The following is a 25,068-nucleotide window of genomic DNA, read 5'->3' as shown; positions in this document are numbered from 1 at the left end:
ACGTTAGAATAGAATAATAAGTTGAAGATGCCTTATAAGGATGAATACCATTTTTGTATTGCAGGAGGTAAAGGTACGATCTTGAGTGTACTGAATTTATTTATTTAGTAGGAAAAGACAGAGATGTATATAATTAGTTGTCTATTATACATATTGATAAACTATTACAGTTATTTCTTATAGTTGGATTAACAACTATTAGCCTCGCTGCACCTCAAATAAAAAATTATGTGTATTATTATTTTCAATGTTCTGATATCATTATAACGTGGGATTATGTAATTTTTTTCATAGCTGATTATGATTGTTTTGTTTCCTGATTTTCTCTTCGACTTAATTTGTTACATTAACTGTTCAGAAAATTTTAAAACCCGTAACTTAATTGTCTTTTAGACAAATGTCCTCTTCTCACTCCTGAATTTATTTAATAGATTATATTGAGTCATTACGTTATCTATCTATATTTGTTTTTACTGAGTTTGTCACTTACGTTACCATGGCTTTGTGTTGGATTCTTAATTTAATATTGAGTTTATACGTGAATAATTATATAGTGTAGATTGTCATATAAGATTAAATCTATTTAAAGTGGTCTATTAAGGTTTGGATAATTTAGGCTTTAATGTATCTAATAGGGTGTTGACTTTTAATGTGTAGAGACTAAAGGGCAATTTCTATTTTTATGATGAGTTAAAATAGAAATACTAAAAGATAACAGAGAAGTTATCTATATAAGTGGTTATGGTCCTCAAATCACATGTATTGTCATTCTATTCTTTTCTGGCATCCCATCATTAGAGAGAGAGCAAGAAAAAGTTATAGGATTTTTTAGGAGAACGTGTTGATTTGGAAGACCAACCGTACAACTCTAGAGAGTAATTTACTGTCATGAATTCAGGTACGCTTCCACTTATTATTCGGTTGATTCTTGGTGATTTAACATGAATGTTTCCCGGATTTTGTAAGATGTTTTACATCTAAGGATATTTTTTAATAAGTGGTATCAGAGCATCTTCACGTTGAATCATTGAAAATAAATTGTGGATGAAATTTTGATTGATGTATTCATATTTTTTTTATTTTCGGTTTAAAAAAAAGGGTAAAAATAGGTTTTAACTGGTGGCAACTAGGGGTGTAATTCGGCCGGGTAGGCTTGGGTTGGGCTGAAAAATTGGGCTGAGCCGCACTGTGCGGGTTGAAAAAATTTTGGGCCGCAACACCCTCATAAGCCCACAAACTGTAACCTGTCAAGTGACCTCGGGTAGGCTTGGGTTACTCGGGTTACTCCAAATCAAGAAAACCCAATAGCAGCCCATTTATGCCAACAACCTTATTGTGAAAAATTGGGTCATTTATGCCAGGCCCAACAGCCTATTTACTCGGGTTACACACACAGTTATCACTAATACAGAGGAAAATAGAAGTCTTATTGTGAACTTTTTAAAAATCTTCGTCCCTTCTTGCTAGCTTCAGAAACATCAACCACCGAACCTAATAAACAAAGAGAACAGTAGCGTGAGGAAAAAAGTATGTTGTCTCTTGATCAAATCAGTACAAAACAGTAGCATAGCAGTCAGCCAAAAGAATACCTTACTACATCAGTTTCGTCAAATGTATGTTGTCTCTTGCCCAAAAAAAAATAAAAACAAAAAAAAAAGAAAAAAAAGAAAGAAAAGGAAAGAAGTGTGTACATTTGTTTGTATTTTTTGGCTCTTTGTTTGTTTATGAGATCTTCTTTTTTACCAGAATGAAATCCCGAAAGCTTGTTTATAGTTTGAGTGATGGATTGTTCCAGATATGTGATTTGCCTATCATTTTATCAATGATTGTTTGTTTATTAGCTTGTCCTTAAAATTGCCTTCTCTCACTTGAGCGTTGATTGATTAACTTCCAACTCCATGAGTGAAAACCCTTTGCATTAAAATATTTCCAACACCCGTGAGGAAAAATGGAGTTGAGACTTTTTCTTGGTGAGTTCTTCAATGCTATTTGTGTTATGGAATGTGGTAAGAGGGATACGGTTTGGTGTGCACACACACGACTCTGGAGTTATGACTGAAATAGTTTTGATAGCATTTTCTAATAACTTACTAATGTTTTGTTTGATTGCTTAGGTGATTTTGCTAGTTTTGATTTGAATTTTCTGCTTGACATGATTTTTCTTTCGCTCGAATTGCTAGAGACTAGTGATAAGCTGGTTGGGGGTTGTGATAAGTGCATGAAAATACACTTAAATTGTTCATAATTGCTAAATAAATTAAGTTTTAATTGAATATTTTTGTGAAATTAATATTTTGAGGAAGTATTTGATTTTAATTTAATTTAATTTGTTTTGTAGGGAAAATTTAATTTGTTTTGAAGGGAAATAAGACATTTGAGCCAAAACTAAAAGAAAAAGAAAATGAAGCCCATCAGCAGCCCAACCGTCTGCCAGCCGAGCCGAGTCGCGCGACCTCACCCGCGTTGCCACGTGTCACCGGCTGGTGCGTCACAGGTCTGTGGGACCCAGCTGTCCCCGCGCATACGTGCGCTTGGCGCGCACAGCCTTCCCACCCGGGCGAGTTCTTCTCACGCGCGCATTAGGCACGTTTCCTTTCTTCTTCCGGATGGGTCCCGCCATTCAGCAGCCCTCCTACCACCTTCCGCCACATGTGCCATGGGACCCAGGTAGTCCTTCTCGACGCGCGCTTAGCGCGTAACTCCTTCTCCCTGGGCGAGTTTCTTCCACGCGTGCATCGAGTCCTTCCTCCGCGTGGGCCCAGCTGTGCAGTAGTTTCTTCATCTCTGTGAATCAGCGAGCGCCACGTGTCGCAATTGATGCAGCTGTCGGCCATTTCTTCATTTCCGTGAATCACAGCGCGACACGTGTCCCACCCGTTTGGGATTCTTCAGCCAGCGATCCGTTTTGGTTCCGTTGGATGGTTTCAGCATTCAATCTCAGATTAAAGCCGTGTAAATCCAATTTATGGATAAAACGTCCCTTTACATTTTATCTGCTGATTACAACGTTTTTGCATGCCCAGAAATTCTATAAATAAGGCTTTTATTAAGTGTGTTAGGTTGTTGATTTTGAGCTTAAGTTTAGACACATTTTCTCTTATTTTCTTGTTCTTATTCTCATACTTTCTTTTTAGAATTTTATGGGAATTATGTGCAAGTTAGGCTAGAGTTCTTTGGTGAGGTTAGAGAGAAACCTATATGTGAAGTGATCTTAAGTGGATTTTGATTCTTCATTTGTTCTCCAAAGTTTATATATTTGAGTGATTAATTTTCTTCTATCTTCTTCTAATTTCTCATATTGATATATTTTATTGGCAACTTTTATATAATTTTAGTCATGCTCTTTTTATGTAATTGTTGCTCAATTTAATTATATCGTTAATATTATTTTATGAGTAGTCTTTTACTACAATATTGCCAACGGTATATTGTCGCTTTTAGATTTCTCATAAGATAAACTTTCCTAATACTAAACATAAGAATTTTACTCACTCGAAAACATTTTATTCACATGTTCATCAAATATATATTTTCCGATTGTTAGTTTGGGATGTGAAACTTTCAATTGAGTAATCTCAAAGATCAAAATCCATTTGGGTGAACCAAGCATATAAGAGAATCTCGACGCCTCACCAGTTTTAATTTTCTCATACATCTTCTCAACAAAAATTTAATTCTCTTTTATTTTTACTTTATTATTTATCTCCTAACGCTTTTTATTTGTTAATCGTTTCTTATTTAATTTGTCACCTCCTCGTGGGATCGACAGTCCTAATTGTGCTACAATTGACCGCTTATTTTTATACACGTTTGGGCGTAATCAATCCACTTAACATTAGCCCATATATTACTACATTTTAGACTAAAACTAGTCAATGGGTAGAGTTTTTTAAAAGTGGTATTTTTAGTAAGTTAAGTACTTAAAAATGTAGAATCTATAATTTTCTCATAAAAATAATTTTTAAACATTTTTCAAATAAAAATAATTCAAATAGAAATATAATTTCATATGCTATTACTAAGTAAGGAAAAAAAAAGCAAAAAACTTGATGCCATAATAAATTTTAGTTTATAGATGTTAGTGGGAAGAGAAGACAGCTAACTTAAAAGATTATAAATTCAATACTACACGTCAAGCCCCACACTCAAGATTTTATCAAAAATGAAAATTACATAAGGTTTGTTTTTAACCGGGTGTCACAAAAAGTGTTATAACACTTGTTGTAACACTAATGCCAGATACGTGTAGATAGATATATTTTTTCTTTGATTTAGTAGCAATAAATTATAAGTGCAAAAAGATTAACAGAAACATAAAAGACACAAAGAATTGATATCTCAGTTCGGTGTGCACACCTACATCTGTGGGGCCACGCCCGGACAGTAAACAATCCACTAAGATCAAAGGATTACAACACCAATCGGACTTATACACCAAAAGACTCCCTCCTTAATGTTGTCGCCGCTGTGTAGAATCTTCTTAGAGGCCTTGTCCAGCGAGCACCACTCATTTTTAAAGACTTTCTCCTGAAAGCAATACGTCCTCCTCCTGAAGAACTACATTTTTCTATTTTCTCTTAAAGCACATCAAAGCAACTCTTTCTACATAATATTTTCACACTCAAAAGTACAATCTCACAAACGTTTTCCGAAAAAATATATTTCTAAACCCCGAGCCCCATAATATGGCCTTGAATTGCTTTTAAAACCATAAAAGACAAAAGCTCCATTTTTCTCTTCAAAGCCACACACCCTCACGTACACACATATGAATATATAGCCAAAGTACACCAATTCGGATTTGCACTTATTTTGCAAAGCACATGCAACATATACTATTTTGGCACGAAGATCAATACCATTTACACTCTAAATTAACTTCAAATCTCTTCAAATCAATTATTCAGCAAATCACTTTTTCATATGTGCACATTTTCTCCTCATATTCTTTCTATACGCACTACATCAATTAGCCACCAAAAGTCAACCAAATTAGCTCCATAAACTTATTTCCTTTTATTGAGTAAATCATCCCAGATCCGGTGCAAGTAGCTAAAAATAGAGTCTCCATAGTAGTCCACAATATTGCTGATTTTGTTTTTGAATTTATAACCTTTTGCCAATAAATTTGCCAACTAATAATCCTAACAACATATTTCAACTAATTAAAAATGAAAAAAATTATATTCACGTGCCAGTCCATCATGGTCGATATAACATAGTTTATGATTTTTGACCAACATCCAAATTTCCGTCCAGTTACATGTGATGTTTGAAAAAATAATTGTAGCTTTATTGCACAAGCCATTGTGCTTCTAAATGAACAGGTGGTTTGAATTTTGTCACTTGCCCTCTTTAAAGACTCCAATAACTGTGTTACATACAAAATTAATTAGGGTTACATATATGACTAGTCTGCACATTACAGTATAGTAGGCAAGTTACCATGACATTTATCGGGTGTGTTACATTTTTTTTAAAGGGAACTTGCATTTAAATAAAAACAAAGGAACAAACACCACAATACAAGGTTATAAAGTTAATGATCTAACAAAAGGACGGATGTATGCCTGAAGTCTAAGCACACCTAAATTTTTATTTGATAAAACTCCTCACATTAAGATAAATTTTTGTGTGATTGAGAAACAAATTATCGTAACACTACAACAAAACCGGCCAAGATGCCGGTCTAGCAAACACTAAGAACAAACTAAGGGGACATTTGGTTGGAGGATTCAAACTATGATTTGAATTATGGTTCATGGTTCGCTACAGTATTTTCTCTCACAAAAATATACGTAAATCGAAAATGATTTTAATCATATGATTTTAATTCATGAATCAAACGTCTCCTAAAATAGCGGAATGAAAACTCCAATTTATTACAGTAAAGAAAACACATAAAAAATAAAAACACAAAACAAATAATCGCTCCCTGTTTAGGCTATGAGTATAACCTACTGCTTCTCCAAAACGCAATTATCTAGCCAATCAACAACAACGATTGCTACATTCTTTATTCATTTGGATTGATTTGTACGTGTAAGTACCATTTCTAATCCGGCTGCTTAGAGACTTAACCTATCATTTATAGTTACTGACCAATAATTTTGATATATCAAAATATCTAAAATTAATTTTTTTATCCAACAGTCGATTGTGAAAATCTCAACGAAAAAGGCACTTAAGGACCTTATACAGTTTAGTGAGAGATAATTTCGTACCTTACGTATTTGGATACAATAGTAAAAAAAGACACAAGTACAATTTAACCTATAATTCAAAAACTAAATTTTGTATGATCATAATAAGGACTTATACTAATTAAATAGGTATTTGTTGAAAATAAAGGCGATATTAGTTCCACCGTATAGTTGTTGTGTCTTGTTTTTGGGTTGTATTGTTTCTTTAATAACGGATCTGGTCTCCTTACTTTCCAATTATGTTTCAATCAGTTAATATTTTCTTTGCAATGTTGTGGAAGACATACATGCTACGGATCTTGTGGTCTTGATCGATTGGAGTTATCCATCGATTATAGATGTGTTATTTAAAGAGTTTTATGTGTGTTCAGTGGTGTGTGCACTCTTTCAATTTTTTGTTGTTAGAACTCAATGTGCGTTTTATCTTTATGTGCATTTCATTAGAATTTATTGGTGGATTCAATTTATGATCGGGATTATATTTTTTTATCACGAGGTCATTTGAGTCAATATTAGTGTTTATGTTCTAATTTGGAATGAAATTACTTTAAAAAAAAAAAAAAAAAAAAAAGCCCATCACTAAAACATTGTGCATGTTTGAAACCATTTTTTAAAACGGTTTTCACGTATTTTAAAAAGCAAAAAATGAAAATAAAATTGAAACAATATTTGTTTAACAAATATTTTGAAAATAAAAACAGTAAGAATAATTTTTTAAAAGAACTAGAAAATAATTAAAAATTATTTTCACTTTTTTATTTTTATTTTTTAATATTTATTAATAATATTATAATATATTAATTAATAAATATAATTTTATTTCTTTATTATATTTAAAATTATCTTTTAAAAAATTAACAAAACGTAATTTTAAAATTCGTCTCAAAATCATCTTAATTTTATTTTTTATTAAAAATAAAATTATTTTAAAATTAATTTCAAACACAGATTGATTTCATCAATAGCCCTCGATTAGAAACACTCTAGAGCAAAAAGCACTGATGCGGTCCACTTCTGGCTCACTAAACAAAGGGGCATCATGATTTATTTTCTTCCATTGGACCTCTCTATGTTTGCAGCACCTATTTTGCAGGCCTCAGACAAGACAAAAAGAGTTGGATAAATTTCAGCCACACCCATTTGTCACTCTTCAAAATGAAAAAAAACAAAAAAAACAAAAATATTGCTAACGTGGAATATTAAAGGTCGATCAACGTGGGATTCACCTAGATTCCATCCTAGGAGAAATGGATAATTTACCAATATTCACAAGAACAAGATACTCACTCATTGTCCAAGACAAAATGTACTTGCCAAGAATAAAATTTGAGGCGTTCCTTTGCTAGTCATTTTTGTATGACCAAAAACAACTGCACGGATTAGATATCCAAATTAAGAGTGATTATTTGGGTCGTCTTCGTTTTGGCTTTTTTTTTGTTTTTTTTTTTGCCTAATTCAGATTTGTATAGTCAGGCACAACGAAATAAACAAATTGAGTATCAGATAAAAAAAAAAAACAAATTGAGTATTATTTTACTCATTTATTTACACTTTGTGAAGTTAAACCATAAACTTATACATAACTTTTCTAATATCACAATTTGTATCATCAATTTAGGTCAATTCAAATCAAGTTGTCCATTTGAAATGTCACCCCTAAATTCAATTCAAGTACAAGGTATCCTGTTTAACTCCCTGAGCCCCATAATTGAAAAGAAGATGGTAACAGAATTGCAAAAACATATCTCAATCTTAAAGCTATAAGTTTGGACCGAGTTAAATAAATTAGTCTAAGATTTGACACTATTGACTCAGTCCTAACCCATTTAAATATTCAAACTGAACCGAGCCTAAGTTTCAAACTCAAGCCTTATTTGAGCCGGCGCAGCCCTGTTAGAAAATGACTTATTAAACCATATTAAAGGGGCCCAATTAGTTTTTATGACGGGTCTCGATGGATTTGAATTCTCCATCACGAGAAGATAGAAATCGATTATTCATACACTCAAAATGGATATTGGGTGAATGAGAAATTGATGCTCTAAGTATGTCACTTGAAGTGGTTAAGGTAGTTAGAAATTGTAAAAATCCCACATTTGTGACTCACGGTCCCAGCGGGTTAGGGGCCCAATATGTGCATCCGCGACCTGTGGACACGAATGTTGGACCAAAAAATCCCCTCCGCGCAAGCTTTGTTTTGCAAATTTTATTTTTTGATTCGGCCCAAGACCTTCCGCATTCAGCCAAAACCATTTGGAACTTAATGGTGATTAAAGGGGGCTTAATGGTATGCTTAATGGCCGGTTATGGCATCAGTTTTGCCTTCATCAAAATTCAAACTTACTATGAAATTGTGGCTAGGTTCCTCATGCACGTTTTGCACTATTAAGATGTGTGTTTAAGCCTCATAGTGCCATGCTTTGTAACCTCTTTTCAAGAGCCTATATAAGCCATGCACCACATGAGGGAGGACACACTTTTCCAAATTCTCTTCTCCTCTCTCTATGTTCTCTCTTGTTTTTCGAGTTCTTTGTGCGTTTTCTTTTGTAGTTCGGTTTTGGTAATAGAGGGAAGATCCAAGTTCTAGTTCGCCGGACGGTTCTGATAGTGTTTCGAGCTACTGTCGTTGTCATTGTATCCTGAGAAACGGACGTCTAACGTTACCTTAAGCACTTGCCGGAGGAGACAAATCTGTTTTAAGAAAAGCGTGGTTCACATACCTCAACATCCTTACAATTTGTTTTTCAAGTTTGGTAGAAAGTTTGAATTTGTGTTGTAATAATTTCTATATTTTGTTCTTGCAATAAGTTGTTATATATTGTTCTTCTTTGTATTTTCCATATTTTTGCTAACAAGCTCAACCCAAACACATCTTTTTAAAATTTTTGTTTAAAAATACATTGTAAATTTGGGTCGGGCAGAGATGACCTAGACGCATTGGGCTTTAAGATTGTTCCGACCCTCTTCTTTTTAAGGCCGGCCCGACTTATCTCGAGAAAAATAATAGGCCGAGCCAATCCGGGCCTAATTCCCATTCGGGCTGTCATGCCCGGACCATACTGGGTGACCAGAACTTTTATTTCTACTCAATCTTAAAAAATATCTTAAGAAATATCTTAAGTCCGACAGCCGTATCAATTCTGTAAATGTAACTTTTCTTATAGTAACATCTTTTTTTTGTAAATGTGTAACACTCAGCTCGCTCGAGTGTAATATTAAAAAAATTTAAATGACGTTTGTTTTAAAAATTTTGCATCTTTTAATATCATAGTTTATAATTCTATTATAGTATTTTTCTCTCACAAAATATTTAAATTTTAAAAATTAAAATTATAAATTATTATTTTGAACTTATAAACCAATTAATCACCTTAATCGAACACATGCAATATTAAGCACTACACACACTGAATGTTACACATTTTGCGAACAATATTACGCGAATATATATATATATATATATATATATATATATATATATATTCGTCCCAAGTGTACGGCTTCCGGACTAAAAACTTTGCCCGTGTTTTGCAGCCATTCTAAACAAGTCACATTAAGTCATAAGGTGATCAGAATAATAATTCAAGAAAGAGATTGGCCCTTAATTAACTATAAAAGGAGGGAGTTTATTTACAGCAGTAGTGAACTAAAAGCATTAAAAGCATGATCAAAAGTTCATAAAAAGTTGTATTTACAAATAAAGAATCCCAATATTATAATATAACAGAATACAGCATGAGCTGAAAAACATTGCCTTCCGAGTAAATCTAGATTAAATGACTGTTATCTCAACTGTATTGAAAATTTGAAATTGTCACCAAGTCTGACAACTGCACGGTCGAACAGTGTCTTCTATTCTGAAATTCCCTCACTAAATTTATTTACTTTAGTAATACTAAAAGCTAACAGATTTCTCCACAAAGGGCTACCAATAAGAAAGATCAATTCCCCATGGGCACCAAAGCAGAAGACAGCACTTGTTCCATGTAATTCTTGCAATCTGCATATTCAACAAATAATAGTAATAAGATAACTCAGTACTTGATGACATGTCTCAGTATAGGGATATAGAAACAGACAAAACATTTTCCATTATCAATGTCGTCAATGCAACAGAAAGACATGTAAGGAAAGAAATATAGTAATGAGTATCACAAAAATTGGTATGTTTTGAAGAAAGGACAAGCTTAACTCTGATGTCTTTCACTTTTCCCTAATATTATCATCCCATTCGCCATAATTATGCAAAAGCACAGTGCATTTCTACTTTACCATATTGAAGTAACAAAGGCATTCTGAAGGTTAAGATCAAAAGGGCAATTTAGGATCCCATAAACAAACTGATTGAACCCAAACTCCAATTCTTATAGCGAGGACACTTGCAACAACCAACATTAAATTGGAAAATTAAGCACAAACTGTTTTGCGTTATAGTACAAACAGCAATAAAGAACAAAAATAGAAGCTCTTGCGAATTGAAATAAAGATTCAACTTCATTATCAAGTAACCACCTGAAAAGTTTCCTCCCAAAATGGCTTAAGAATTAAGGAGGACAAAATAAAAGCTCTTAAGGAATTGAAATAAAGATTCAACTTCATTATCCAGTAACCAGCTGCAGGAACACTTAAATTTCCTCCTAAAATAGCTTAAGAATTAAGGAGGACAAAATAAAAGCTCTTAAGAATTGAAATAAAGGTTCAACTTCATTATCCCAAAATCAAGAAACCAGGTGAAAGAAGACAAATTTTCCCCTAAAATAGCTTAAGGAATAAGGAGGACAAAACAGACACAACATAACATAAAAATGGTACACACAGAGCAGAATGACATAACATCAAAACACAGTTAATTGCACGAAAGAAACAAAGGAAAAATCTATTACCAGGAGAGAACTCAATTGGGAGGTTCTTGAAAGCTCTAAAAATGGCACTATTGGACCCCGCAACAAGCTCCTTGCAACCAGGGCCATAGCAAGGGACAAGTACAGCAAAACCATTGTCATCATCGTTACCACCAGTCTGAAAACCAGGGTCGTGAGGCTCAATCCAGCCAATGGACATGTCGAAGCCGTCGGATTCGGAGCCCGAAGAACAGCCGCCGTCCGATGAAACCATCACAAAATCACAGTCTCTCCTCTCCATCCTCCTCTCCTCCCTGCTCTGCCGTTTCCTCTTGACCTTCCTAGTCGACGAGGCTATCTTCTTCTTGTTCCCTCTAACAGAAGGGAACAACTGTACTGTTTCAGGTTGGTTCACGCCAAAACCACACTCGAATGAAGAGTTTATGGAAGACCCATTGGGGATTGGCTCTTTATCTTTGCCAGCCCACAAGCACCATGAAAAACGGGTGAAAGAGACGGCCATTGATGATTGATGATTGATGATTGATGATGATAATAAACCACAAACTTGTATTTGAGGACAAAGAATCGTGGAGTACAAAGAGTTGAGACGTGGTTTCTGCCTGTTGCAGTTACCACTTATGTTAGGAAATGATCAAAATGAAAACGGGAATATATGCAATTAAGCACAATCTAAATCAAACAACACCCATTAATCTCAATAATAACTTGGTGAAAACCCAAAAAGTAAAATAAAAAAAATAAAACAGTTTGAAATTTCAAAATGTTCAGTTTTCCACCTTCACATATCAGAACAAAGCATTAAATTTGTGGGTGAGAAAGTCCAGTGCTTTTATATGATATCTCATGAACTTCTGTGAATAATTTCATGATAACTTCTTGAAAACAAAGATAAAACACCACTTGAAGATAAAATACATCACTTTCTAATCTTTACTTAGAATTCTTCTGTTCAGATTCCACTGAAAGGACTCAAGGTACCAGGACATTCAGAAATGTTCAAAGAAACTCAATAATGGCAAACCAAACCAAAAAAAAAAGAAAAAAAAAATCATTTTTTCTCATTTCTTGCCAAAATATTTTAGTTCTAAATTTTCAAACACCCACTTCTCAACTAGTTCTTTTACTTTCCAAAATGCAAAATTTGCAAAAAAAGAAAAAAAAAATGAAAGAAGAAAACTTCGATTGGAATGAGTAACAACCTTGAGGCCAAAATAGGAAATATTCGAGACGTTAAAGGATCAAACTTTGAATTTCATCTCTCGTCACCGGAACCAAAAGAGAACCAAAAAAATATCTGAAATTCTCCAGATAACGGTGATGTCACTGGGAGAAATGAAAAAAGAAGAGCAAAATTTATTGCCGGAGAGAGAAAATTCCGATCAAAATACTACAAGAATCCAAACGGGTTCGAAACCCTAACTTTCCATCCTTATTTCTCTCGCTCTCTCTTCATCATCTGCTCTTCCACTCGCGCTCTCTCTCTCTCTCTCTCTTCTATCTCATTTTCTCCCTCTACTGTAAAAAACCAACCAAAACTGACAACACGCTCGTCCGGTTCTGCATTTATAAAGCGAAACCTTTTTCTTTTCGATTTTTTCGATCGAGCGGCTCTGATTGTGCGAAACTCGGACGTCTTACTGTGGTCGTGCATGCATTGAGCAAAAACTGGCCGTAATCAAAGCTTGGTTTTGTAAAATAAAGGGTTGAATTAGCGTCTAAATTTGCTGACATTGTTGATTTCAATCCAATCATTGCTTGTACGTGCGGTTCAAGTTATGACACGTGTAAATTATGTCAGCCTGTAATTTTCGGACTTTAAAAAAAATTTGATATCGTAATAAGCTGTGAATCCCATGATCTCATGAGAAATATCTTTTGTAGACTCCAATTATTGAAAATTATTTCCCCAAGACTCCAACTTTGGTTTAACTCTTGGGATTTTTTTTTTTAAAAAAAAATATGACGTTTATTTTTTGGATTATAAACACGTTTTTTTCATCTACTAACATAGTAAATTTGTTTAACCATTTGATTAAATTTTAAAGATCTAATTTATATTTTATGGACGAGAATGTACTAATTAAATTTTGAATATCATTTGTTGTATAATAAGACAAAACAGTATTCTTTACCAGTAAAATTTTTTTCTAAAGAAACGAATCGTTTTTTAGGGCTTAATTCGTGCTCTATGTTTCCTTTCTTTCTTTTTTTTATTTTTTTCTTTTTCTTTTTGTTGCTTTAGTTGGTACAACTTGGTGGTTTAATTTTCGTTTGTAAATCTAGAGTGATAATTTAGTCTTACGGTTCTAATTTTTTGCTATATTAGTGTTTAACCGCATCCCCGTTATTAGTATGTATTTTTGAATGTTAGGTCAAAATCACGTCAACATTAAAAAGTTTACAAGGTAACATAATCTAATACGTATTTGATGTTAAAAATAGAATTGTACCTATAGGATAATGTATTGTTTTATATCTACCATGAAATATTCTATTAAGATATTGTTATCACATGAAAGACTTGATTGGTTATACATAATGCAACACTTAATAATACATAAAGCATTGCTTAGTTATAACTCTTCCCTTTTTTTTGGTTTAAACAGTTTTAGTTATAACTTACAGTGTAGAACCTTTTACCCAAAGAAATATAAGTTTATTGACATTATTACAAAACAAGAAACCAAAGTTTTTTTTAAAGAAAAATTAAACATTTATGAAAATTTACTAGTTTACAAACAATTACTAAGTGCTGAAACAGGATAACTGTAATATCTTGTCTTTTCTTTTTAAGGAACGTGTCTATTTAAAAACCTTTTTAATTTCTAAAGTATTACACAACAAGATATCTCATTAAAAGTAGGAGTGGCAATTCGTGTCACGTGTCGTATTCGTATTGTGTTTTATTCATTTCTTTCTAGATTTACAGTCAACCCGAACACAACCCGTGACACAAAATTTTTTAAAAATCGCAACACGAACACGACAAGATCACTTTACGGGTTGACATGACACGACACGAAAATGACCCGTGAACACATGAAAATTATATACTTTTATTTAATTTTTTACATATTAGAAATAATTTAAAATTCATAACACACTAAAATACAATAACATCCATTGAAATTAAGTAAATAATAATATAAGATTTTGAGTATAACTATCATGATACCACAAGTTCATAATAAAATCAAAAATATGTAATGAAAAATATATGTATTTTTTTAGTTTTTTATGAGTTTCATGTTGTGTTCGGGTTAGGCGGGTCAAACTCGAATTGACCAGTGTTTTTCGTGTCAATTTCAGGTCGACCCAATTATGACCTGAATCTCTTTTTTCTCAACCCTAACCCGTGAAATGTGTGTCATTTTTGAATCGTGTTGTCGTGTCGTGACCCATATTACCGGTCCTAATTGAAAGAAAGACTTAAAATAGTTGGAGAGAGAGAGATGTTAGTTTACCAATCCATCCTAAAAGCTTAAGCTGTTAGGAGGTAGGCCAACAATAGTTTTATACTTTAACACTCCCCCTCACGTGTGGGTTGGACAATGGGCAATCGTGTGGGTAAATTAATTGGAAAGCCCAACACGTGAATATTTAAGCTCGATATATATTAAAGACCGAACACGTGATGACAATTTAAATGGGGATAAAGAGTGCAATTACGGGGGTTTGAACTCATGACCTCCCGCTCTGATATCATGTTAGTTTACCAATCCATCCTAAAAGTTTAAACTATTAGGAGGTGGGTCAATAATAATTTTATAATTTAACAGAGAGAGAGAGAGAGAGAGAGAGAGAGTCAATTTTGGTTAACGTAGAAGACTTTCACCAAAGTCTTTGGTAAACTGGTACATATTCTATGCTGCCACAAATGCCACGAACACCATTTTAATTGAAAGTAACATTTGACGAGAGGCAGAAACTTAAGCTCATCATCTTCACACTTTTAACACCAAAAATATTTATCTTTATTAGCATCCCACACAATGTGTGCGTAATGCTTCAAAGTTGAAAGTTTCTCTTTCTTGATCACGGACCATAAAAATGAGGTTCTTTTCGCTGATAATATCATCTGATAGAAACTTAACAATTCAACGGTGGAGATCGTTTTTAACCCTTATTTAATAATCAAAATATTATATTCCAAAAGAGAAGAGATGCATTGCACTTCTACCAAATTTTATGCGTGCAAAATGAATATCATGTTTTGGGCGGTGAAAATGGGAATTTTCTAATTACTTTTTTTTTATAGGCAAACGTGTATGACTGATCATTTAGTTATTATTTCTCAAGTTTTTTTTTTTTTTCCATCTCCCAGAGGTGGAAGCAATAAGTCAAAAAAAAAAAAAGATTGGAAAGATCTAAAGACGCGTCGCATAAGCAATGGTATTGTGTTTTTTTTAAAAAAAAAAAAAGTGGGATTGCCTAGAGAAAAATAGAATGGTTCAATAACGTGGAATAATCTTATGAAGCAGAAGATTAGCAAAAAAATCTAATGAAGCAGGTGTCATTAATATGATCACTAGAGCGATTAAGGAAGGCACGTGTAGTACCTTCCCGATTGATTCCCTGAATTACACGAAATTATATTCTTCTTCTTTTCTGGTTTTTTTTTTTTTTTTTGTTCTCATCTTCTCGTTTCCCATAGGGAATATATTTAATGATGATAGTGGATAAGGAACATAGAATAATTTACCTTTGACAGAACTTAGTTTGGACATTGTCTTGCACGTAAGATAAATTCAATAAATTATATATATATATATATTATTAATCAGACTCTTTCTCCCTTTGGTGGGCCTTTTTTTTTTTTTTTTTTAATAATCCTTTATAGTTTTGTGGTTCTAATAGACGCTACTAGAGCACTAGTACGAGCATCTAAGATTAGTATTTTTAATGTGATGTAAATTATCAAATCATATTTCATCGAACAAATCATACATCATATGAGACATTTAAAAAAAATAAAAGATCAATGAATTGAAGAATATTTTATAAAACTCAATTCTACGGCAACTATATTTCAAACCATAACATTTGTATCACTATCACCGTATGCTAAGTTTCATTACGTAATTTTGATAAAATTTAATATTTTGAAACGTGTAATTCATTTAGAAAATTCCTTTTTTTATTTTTGTTAATAAATTTTTTCAGTTGGATGTATATTAATGTAAGAAAGGATGGGATGTGGCCCGTTCCATACTCGAGTAGCATAATCATTCAATTATATTCTCAAATCTATTGGTTAGACAAACTTTGAGGGGACGATGTCACCTCAATAAGTCTTCAATTTATTCTCTTGTCAACTTAATCATTTCACACTTAACTATAGCGACTTCATTAAATTCTCTTGTCCATTCAACATTACAAAATACAGTCTAAAAAAGCAGCATCCAATGCATTTGATCCATGACTTCAAAAATAGCAACGATCTTTTGACAAACATTTTCCTCTCATCTTCCATGCACTTTCTTTCGGCTACATCGCCCTTTTTCTCTCCATCAAGGAAACAACTTGAATATCAACAAAAAGATGGAATGTAAGTTAGACGTTCCAATAGTATTAAAACATAAGATTATATTCCATCAGTGGCTAGCCATAATAAAAATATGATCTCATTAATTGTGATTATATATTTTTAGTCAACTTTACAATTCATTACAACTATATAATCAGTAACACAATAATAATACTGTTGACGGTGAAATTTTGTCAACAGGATTACGTCGGGTCACCTTTAGGTATCATGTCAGGTTAACAGCTAAAAAACATTTATTTGATATTGAAAATGATGTAGTAAAGCGTGTTTGAAGTTTGTAGTAAATATAATGGGAGGACTGTACTTGTGTGAGAATAAAGTCACGAGATTTATAGTGGTTCACTCTATTAATGAAGAGCTACATCCACTTTTCTTTATATTTCTTTTGGATTCTTTACAATGACTCTCCCTCTCTGCTCTCAGGTTTAACATGAAATGAGCCAAACTAAAAGGAAAAATCCACCCCTTTTTCGTTTGGGACTTTGCCCCTTTTATAGCCAAGTGTTCCTTCGTAGGTGGTTCTTCTCGTAGGCAGAAGCACTCGAGTGGCCTACCCTCATAGGCGCAGACCGTAGCCCACTAATCACCTTTTGAGTTGTACACTCATCTAATTAGTCTTCCATTACGGCTCTGTAGACTCCCTGTAACCCTCCACCGTTCACTATTGGACGGTTTAAGGGCTTGTAATTAATGCTTGCACTGCAAACATCTCCGAGTGCCAGACGCAAGTTGGTTGTCAGACACCTTTCTGGAGATACGGGCGTCGCCTCCCATGCTCTTCCCTCGACGTCTACGCTGAGTGGGCGGTGGCCTCTTCTGGCCGCTGATCCTTCCGTGGTGTGGGGATTTTGCACAAGTCATAGGGTCGACGACATAACGGGTCGACGCCCTAAGGCGGGGCTTTCTTCGCAGCGTAAAGGGGAAGTGAGCCTTAGGCGTCGAGGGTTGTCGCTTTGTGAGGAGAAGTAGGGCCACGTGTAACGCTTTAACTCCACGTATGGAATTGTAAATACCCCCAAAATGCATTTTTTAATACAACGAAAACATCAAATTGGGACCCAATTTTGCTTTCGTATGCTTGTGGTATGGTGGGAAATTGTGGACAAAGTTGAAGTTAAAAATGTCCACTTGTATCACAAAAATGAAAGGGGAATCACTTTGATAGAGGCTGCCAAAAGTAGCAATATTACATGTTGCCCACTTTCACTTGACCCTCTTGTTGGATGGATATAAACTTTTCTTTCCTCCACTTTGGACGCTTTCCATGTGACTATAGTCCATAAAGGACAAAAAGAAGGGTGTTACGTTCGTTTTTTTTTTTTTTTTTTTTTTTGAGTTTCACTAGAGGTTCTAAAAAATTAAATTACTAAAAAAATTTATGTTTTAAAATGTGTATTATTTATTATTTGTGTTGCATATATTTTAGATTTAATATGATTTTAATCATATTTAACGGTTAAATATTGGCCATACTTATAAGAAAGTCTCACATGAGAAACTCTTTTGTTGAAAAGGTTTGTTCTTCGGCAAATTAGTGTTAAAACACTAAACGCCGAAAAATTTCTTGGGGCTTAGTGGCCTAGCCGGCTAGCCCATGACTTATGGATTAACATATTCCTCGAGCTTTCTTTTTGTATTTTTTGATTGTGGAAAATCAAAGCTAACAATAGGATATGAACCCTATAAAAAAGAAGGGAAAGTCTATGGTATAATTTAGCCTTTTATTTATGTCGTCAACTTTCAACAACTAAAGTTGGAACTAAAGTGAAGGAGATAAAAAATAAATAATTAAGATGGGTTGATCTTGCACTATTTTACTAGTTTTTCAACTTTTCTTATCAAACCACATCTAATATGAAAATACTGGAAGAATTAGTAGTGAGAAAATAACTAGTGATTGAATTGTTTGGTTGGGGAAAAAAGTGCGAAAGTCAAAAATGAAAGGTTTATATCATATATGTGGGTCACAAATTTTTATTCATTCAAAGATGGAAAGATTTTAAGAATTACTTATATAAATAATTAAATAGGCAAAATATTAATTGCCAAATTATATTATCATTGTCATTCTTGTTTTATATTTTCCTTAAATACTAAAAAAAAATAGAAGGATTTCCCTATGCAAATTTATTCCTACCTAAACTGAAAATACCTAGTAAAAATTTTAATTCCCTCATTTAAGAAAAAGAAAACAGAAAAAAAAAAGAAAAAACATAATGAGGGAGTATTGTTAATTGTTATCTTCAAAATTATTAAATACGTTATGAAAATCACATATATTTTTTTTGCTGAATAAAAAAAAGAGATAAAAAGGAGATCTGTTGATGCACTTTATATCTTCTAATTTCTTCAGTTATAACAGTAATTTTGGGAATCACCTGTATGTGAAAATGGTTGAACTAGTCTCTCACTGACTACCTAATCAGTTTTTCACTCCCCTCCATCTTGTGAGGCCCGTAGAGGCCTATTTTAATCTCACACAAGAACAAGACAACAACATCAAACCCTGAAAAAATAGACAAAGAAGATTTAATAAAAGAGTTCTTACTATCATACTACGACTCTCGGCGGTGAAAATCACATATATAGATCGCATGATTGTACGTCACATCAAACACGGAATTCAATTAGCTGTACGACAACTATTTGAAGTATAAGTTAAAATTCCTGTAATTTAGCCAAACATTTACGCAAAGTTTTAATTATTCGTGATATATAGTCGTGAAGGAACTGCCAGCCTTTATGTGTATATAATTCCTTAATATCTATTTCATTTACCTTCTCTAAATTAACATTAAATGAAATTAATGAATGAATACTCTACTCTACAGAGGTTATTTGGTGCTTGGTGCGGGTGGAAACACTCATTCGTTTTCCTCAATAAAGGCTCATTTATTTCACTAATTCGAGTTTAGAATTCGAGTTTTGTTACAGTAAAAAGCTTTCATAAACAATCACATCTAACTTTTTTGTTACAGTAAAAAGCTCTCATATAAAATCACATCTCAACTCGAATTAAAAACTCGAATCAGCGAATTAAACGGGCAAAAAGTTTCGGAGTTGAAACTTCATAACAAATCTTGTCTTGTCATCGTTTAATTTCTTTTGTCGTTATTTTACATATAGGAAATGACCAAGTAGGTACTAGGTATTTTAAGAAATTTTTCTTCAACTTACGTTATTATTGAACTCAGAATTAATTCTTACTGTTGGATCCTACTATTTGATCCATAATTTTCCAAGAATTATTGCTTTTTAATTAACTAATTTTTTGTTATTTGCAAGAATGCCATGGATAGTCGCAAATGTCACAGATGCCACAACTTCTGGCTCTCTAGCATACATCATATAAATTTTACGTGAGACGTGTAAAAAAAAAGAGATATTAGCTGTAAATGCATGAGCGGTTCCTTTCCTTTGAGGGTAATTAGCCAAATAGTTGAGTTAACATATATCAAACCGAAAAGAAGTTTACTACCAAGTACCAACAATGATATAAATTATAGTCAGCACATGCTGAAACTAACCCCAAGTGTTGGCTTTTTCTAGCTACAAAAGCGACATGTGAGGCAAACATTTTGCATTTAGAAGTAAGAAACTTATATTGCATACCAACTATATCCAAGTTGACGCATGATGTGGACGTTGTTGACATGTGTATATATATATATATATATATATATATATACAAACAAAAGAAAAGAGGAACTCTTTAGACAAAAAAAAAATGTCGGACATGTGAATATATATACATACAATTCATTTTACCGATTTGAGTTTTTACAGTTAAAAGTTCTCAAAATGTCACATTTATTTTTTGTTGCTACAGTTGAAAGCTCTAAAAAAATATCACATCTTAACTCGAATTAAAAACTCAAATCTACGAAGCGAACGATTAGTAAAAAAAAAATTGAAATGCTTTTTAACGGATTTAAAATGTGCTTTTACGTATACATTTACTAAATAACGAAACATAGTGTAGTTGAAAAAATAACGCAATATAGCGTAGTTGAAAAAATAACGCAACATAGTGTAATTGAATAGACTTAATTAGAATACCAAAAATTGAAGATGAGATCTGCATTTGAAACTAAATACTTTAAATAGAATTGAGTTAACTCATTTCAGTTTCATTGATGGATCTCAAAATTTATATTATAAACAAAGGAGTGTGACACTTATATTCATTTTCATATTGAAAAAAAAAAAAAAAAGGACTTTAGCGCAAAACGAAACCATGAAATATAAGCATGTGATTTTTTGTTTTTGTTTTGCCTAGTCAGCTAAAATTAATTAATGAACGGCTCAGGTGGAGGGGTGTAAAAGCTTGTGGTTCGTAATCCAAACATAATTTGTGCGGTAGAGAAATACATCTAGTTTTTGAGCAAATGAATTGGATACACGTTCATTCATATCGAAGAAGAGGGAAAAGGATAAAGAATCATCATATGATTGATCGTGACAACACCAAATACAGAAATTGGAGCTTGGTAATTGGGACAACAAAATCTCTTTCCGGAATGCCACATGTATGAATTATGATGAAACATTATCTAGCAAATAAATACATGTGATTATTATTACAATTTAGTGTCATTTTACCTATGACTGTCGCAATACTGTCACATTGAGACGTGAAGAGATCAGAACTATTCACTAGGTGACTTTCATCTTTTTTTTTTTTTTTTTTAGGTTGTTTTTGGGATCTGTTTCTTCCTTTTTCTTTTCTTTGTTTTTAGCACTCAAGATTGTAAAAAAAAAATATATTATTTATATTATTCTACTAAAAAAATAAACAATTATCATCTAAAAGATCACAAGACACTCTATTATTTAGAATTACATAAATAATAAGTTTGCATAAAATCATGACAAAGTATATATTTTTCTCTTTACTAAAAAATACTCTTTGAAATGGAACCCCCTTTTATTTTTATTTCTTGAGTAACATTAGCCCATATATTTTTACTTTTAGATTAAAACTAGGTCAGAGATAGAGTTTTTTAAAAGAGATATTTTTAGTAAATAAGATATTTAAAGAGTTCTCTTATTTCTTTCGAATTTTCTTCATAATCAACTGAGCCGAATAGAACCCAACTCTAAAGCCCATAATTAAAACAACGGCCCACAATATTGGGCCCTTCCAGTAAGGGGTGCTCAGCCCAACCCCTTTCCTCCAACGGTTTGTATTCGAAGTACTTGGGTTAAATGCCTAGTTTTGAAGTTGTATTTGTAAAAGTTGGTTTGGTATAAAGGATTCGTTTGTGGGTCATTTCACACAAAAGGGTGGTTTGATCACACAAAGGGATGGTTTGGTGTTTGTTTGTTTGTCTTCATTTTTCCTGTTGTCAAATCGTCTTTATTTTATTATTGGTATATATCTTCTGCTGTGTATTTCATATTCTTGGTATATATTATTGTTTTTGAATGTCTATTATTTTTTATTCTATTTTGTTCTCATATTATCATTCAAGTAATGAGTTGCTTTTATTGTTTTTTTTTTTAATGAGTTTTATTCCGACAACTCTTAGATTTTTAAAATGTTAAATTTTATATATTTTCTTTATTGAAATTTATTTTTCATTATGATATGATCATTATTCTAGTAATTATTCTTTTTCTTTTTTATACATTTTTGTATTTTATTATGCTTTTCGTTACATCTTGTATTTTTCTTTTGGTTCTCCTGTATGATAATGATTTTAACATTATGCAAATGAAATTAATATGTGGTTTTGTATATTCATATGAACTAGTCATATATTCTCTATCATAATGATTTTTTTGTGTTCCTTTGCATCATATATTATGTTTCATAATGATGACTGATTTTTATTCGACAAACTTGTGTAATTTTATATTCGTTATTCATTTTTTATGATGATTGTTTTATAATAATTTGTTATATATTTTTTTTCATGATAATTTCATTATTCTAATATTGAAATCATATTTATGTCATATACATTCCCTTGTTTCACATGTCATTTAATATTGTGTATTCATTATGATTTTCATTCGGCAAACTTATATAATTTTATATTCGTATTCATTTTTATAACGATTATTGGTTTTCATTGAGCATTTTTTTTTGGTGAAATAAAAGCACATAATGAGCCGTGATTCACCGGTTTTAAAAATATTAAGTTAATTCTTTTTTTATTTATTTTGTGAAAAGAGAAACTTTCCTTTTCCTAATTATTTTTCAATTTTAATTACTGATTTCATTATGATTTCATTAATTGTTAACCTTTTTCTAATTACTGATTTAGTTAATTTCTTACCTATTTTGTTCTATAATGATTTTTTTTTTCCATTATATGAGGACATAACTGTCTTTATATATGAGATAGTCTATAATTTTGTAAACAAAAACGAAAAATCGGAATTTTCAGACAGAAAATGCTCCAAATCGGCATTTATATGAATAGCCCTTTGTATTCCGTTTCAAAAACTTCATAATAAAAAGCTGTTCATAAACCCGCAAGCCCAATCCATCCGACCCCAACCCAACTCAAAAAATACAATTTCTAGTATTAAAATTTTTTTTTCGGCTCATTCAATATCTGGCTTAAAGTTTTGGGGCGGGGTGTAGATTAAGCCCATAATGACCCGCACACCTCAACTCAACTTGCGCTCTAATTTACCTCCTCTAATATCTAACCTTGTGCAGGCAACTCATTTCTACTCTCTAGTTTCTTCATGTTTGAATTAAGCCTCAATGTTTACTTTATGTTAAGACTAATTTATGAGTGTAGACTAATTTATGTTTACTTTATGTTTGATGTTAGATGGACTATTTGCTTCATGTTTGATGTTAGATGGACTACTTTACTTCATGTTTGATGTTAAATTGAACTTTGAATTTCTACTTGTTTGAATGTTAGAGTTATTATTTATAGGGAAATAGTAAAAAATAGGCCAATATGAAAAATTTAAGAAAATATATAGGCCAATTTTTAGTTATAGAAATTAAAAGGCCATAACTTGTCAAGTTATGGTTCATAACCAGATAAATTATGGACAAACTTGTCAAGTTATGGTTCATAGCCAGACAAGTTATGAACAATTATGGACAATAACTTGTCAAGTTATGATTCATAACCAGACAAGTTATGGACGAAAATAGTAATTTGGCCTATTTATTAACTTATGTAAACTATTGGCCTATTAATTTTAATTCATCTCAAGTCTTGGCTTATTTTTCTTTTTCTCTCTTATTTATATTTGATGATGAACTTTAAATGTTGGATTAAATTTTAAGTCATTGATTATTTGAATGTTGAAACCGACTACCCAACCCACCCTGCACCGCCCAAATCCAACCCAAACATCATTAAGTTGTGAAATTTTTCTAACATCGTTGGAGCTAAATATGTACAACTCACACCTTTTAAAATGAAAAAAAATCTTACGACCAACCTAACTCATGAACAACCCTAATAATAACCAATGAACCTTCTCATTTTCAGTTAAAGCGTAAAAGAGATTCAGAGAGCAAGTGACGGATTTTGGGATCCAAGAATAACGGCGTTTATAACAAACACCATCACGCCGTCAAATCCAATTTCAAAATCTCTCACTCAACGGCTACTTCAAAATATCCATCTTTTTGCCTTTTACTTTTCCCAATCATTCTTTTTCTCGTATTCGTCTCTGCCATTCTTCCAAATCAAAGAGCCAAGGAAAACAAACAAAATCTTCAGGCCTCACTTGCTCCTCCATTAATGGCGAATCTGTAATGCCACCTCATAAACCAGGTATTTGTTTCGATTCAGTCTTTTTTTTCCTTAAACTTGTTTGTTTACAGAGAAACCGCTGGAAAATTAACAGAATCTTCCGTTCAAATGGGTAATATTTGCCTTCCTGTGTTTCTGGGGGTAAAACATTATTGGTCATTTTGAAATTTCTGAGTTAGGTTGAATTTCTCGTTCTTATGGCATCCTTCTGTTTTGCGGTCATTTGTTTGAGCGTCTGTTTCGTTCTCGAGAAAATTAAGGACGAGGGAGAAAGTGTAGTGTTATTTTATTTTATTTTTTCCCTTATTTTACATGTTATCTAGTTAAGTGAAAACTTTTCCTGTTTCTATGTACTCTGAAAACCAAGAAGAATTGCAATGTAGGTCATTTTCTTTCCGGAATTTTTCAGCAACCAAACAGACGTATGTCTGTAATTAAATTAGTAATTCTTGTTAATTGCAGAATCAACAATTTTTATTTATTATAATTACGTCCTTAGTGATTTTTGGAAGGCGAATTTTCGGCCAAACTAACTTTTATTATATCCGTCTTCTTTTACTAAGCATGGAAAATTCTACTATTACTAACTTGCAAAATTTCTTTAATTTTTCTTCCTTTTTCCCAACACTTTGAGTAATAAAATGGAGCATTCATCAGAATATGTGCTCTTTCTTTTTTGTTGGATGAACAGGTCTCATTTCTATTTAGTCTGA

General features: G+C 32.4%; 1 protein-coding gene across 1 annotated transcript; it reads right to left on the bottom strand.

Moving 5' to 3' along the window:
* Nucleotides 1-9,845: 9,845 nt before the first annotated feature.
* Nucleotides 9,846-12,571, bottom strand: LOC21409411. The gene is made up of 3 exons (XM_010115132.2): nucleotides 12,268-12,571; nucleotides 11,087-11,667; nucleotides 9,846-10,203 (listed from the first exon to the last, which is right to left on the bottom strand). Exons 2-3 carry the CDS (start codon nucleotides 11,565-11,567, stop codon nucleotides 10,145-10,147), a joined length of 540 nt encoding a protein of 179 aa, XP_010113434.1. The 5' UTR covers nucleotides 11,568-11,667; nucleotides 12,268-12,571; the 3' UTR covers nucleotides 9,846-10,144.
* Between the last annotated feature and the right edge of the window lie 12,497 nt (nucleotides 12,572-25,068).

Source organism: Morus notabilis, unplaced genomic scaffold (genome assembly GCF_000414095.1).
Source record: "Morus notabilis unplaced genomic scaffold, ASM41409v2 Scaffold184, whole genome shotgun sequence".
NCBI classification, from domain to species: Eukaryota; Viridiplantae; Streptophyta; class Magnoliopsida; order Rosales; family Moraceae; genus Morus; species Morus notabilis.
This window is presented reverse-complemented; position numbering and strand designations above follow the sequence as displayed.

Coding starts and splice junctions, on each gene's coding strand:
- LOC21409411 (XM_010115132.2), bottom strand. CDS start 11,567: ATGGCCGTCTCTTTCACCCGTTTTTCATGGTGCTTGTGGGCTGGCAAA. Junction 10,204..11,086: donor CCCAATTGAGTTCTCTCCTG/GTAATAGATTTT, acceptor TTGAATATGCAG/ATTGCAAGAATTACATGGAA.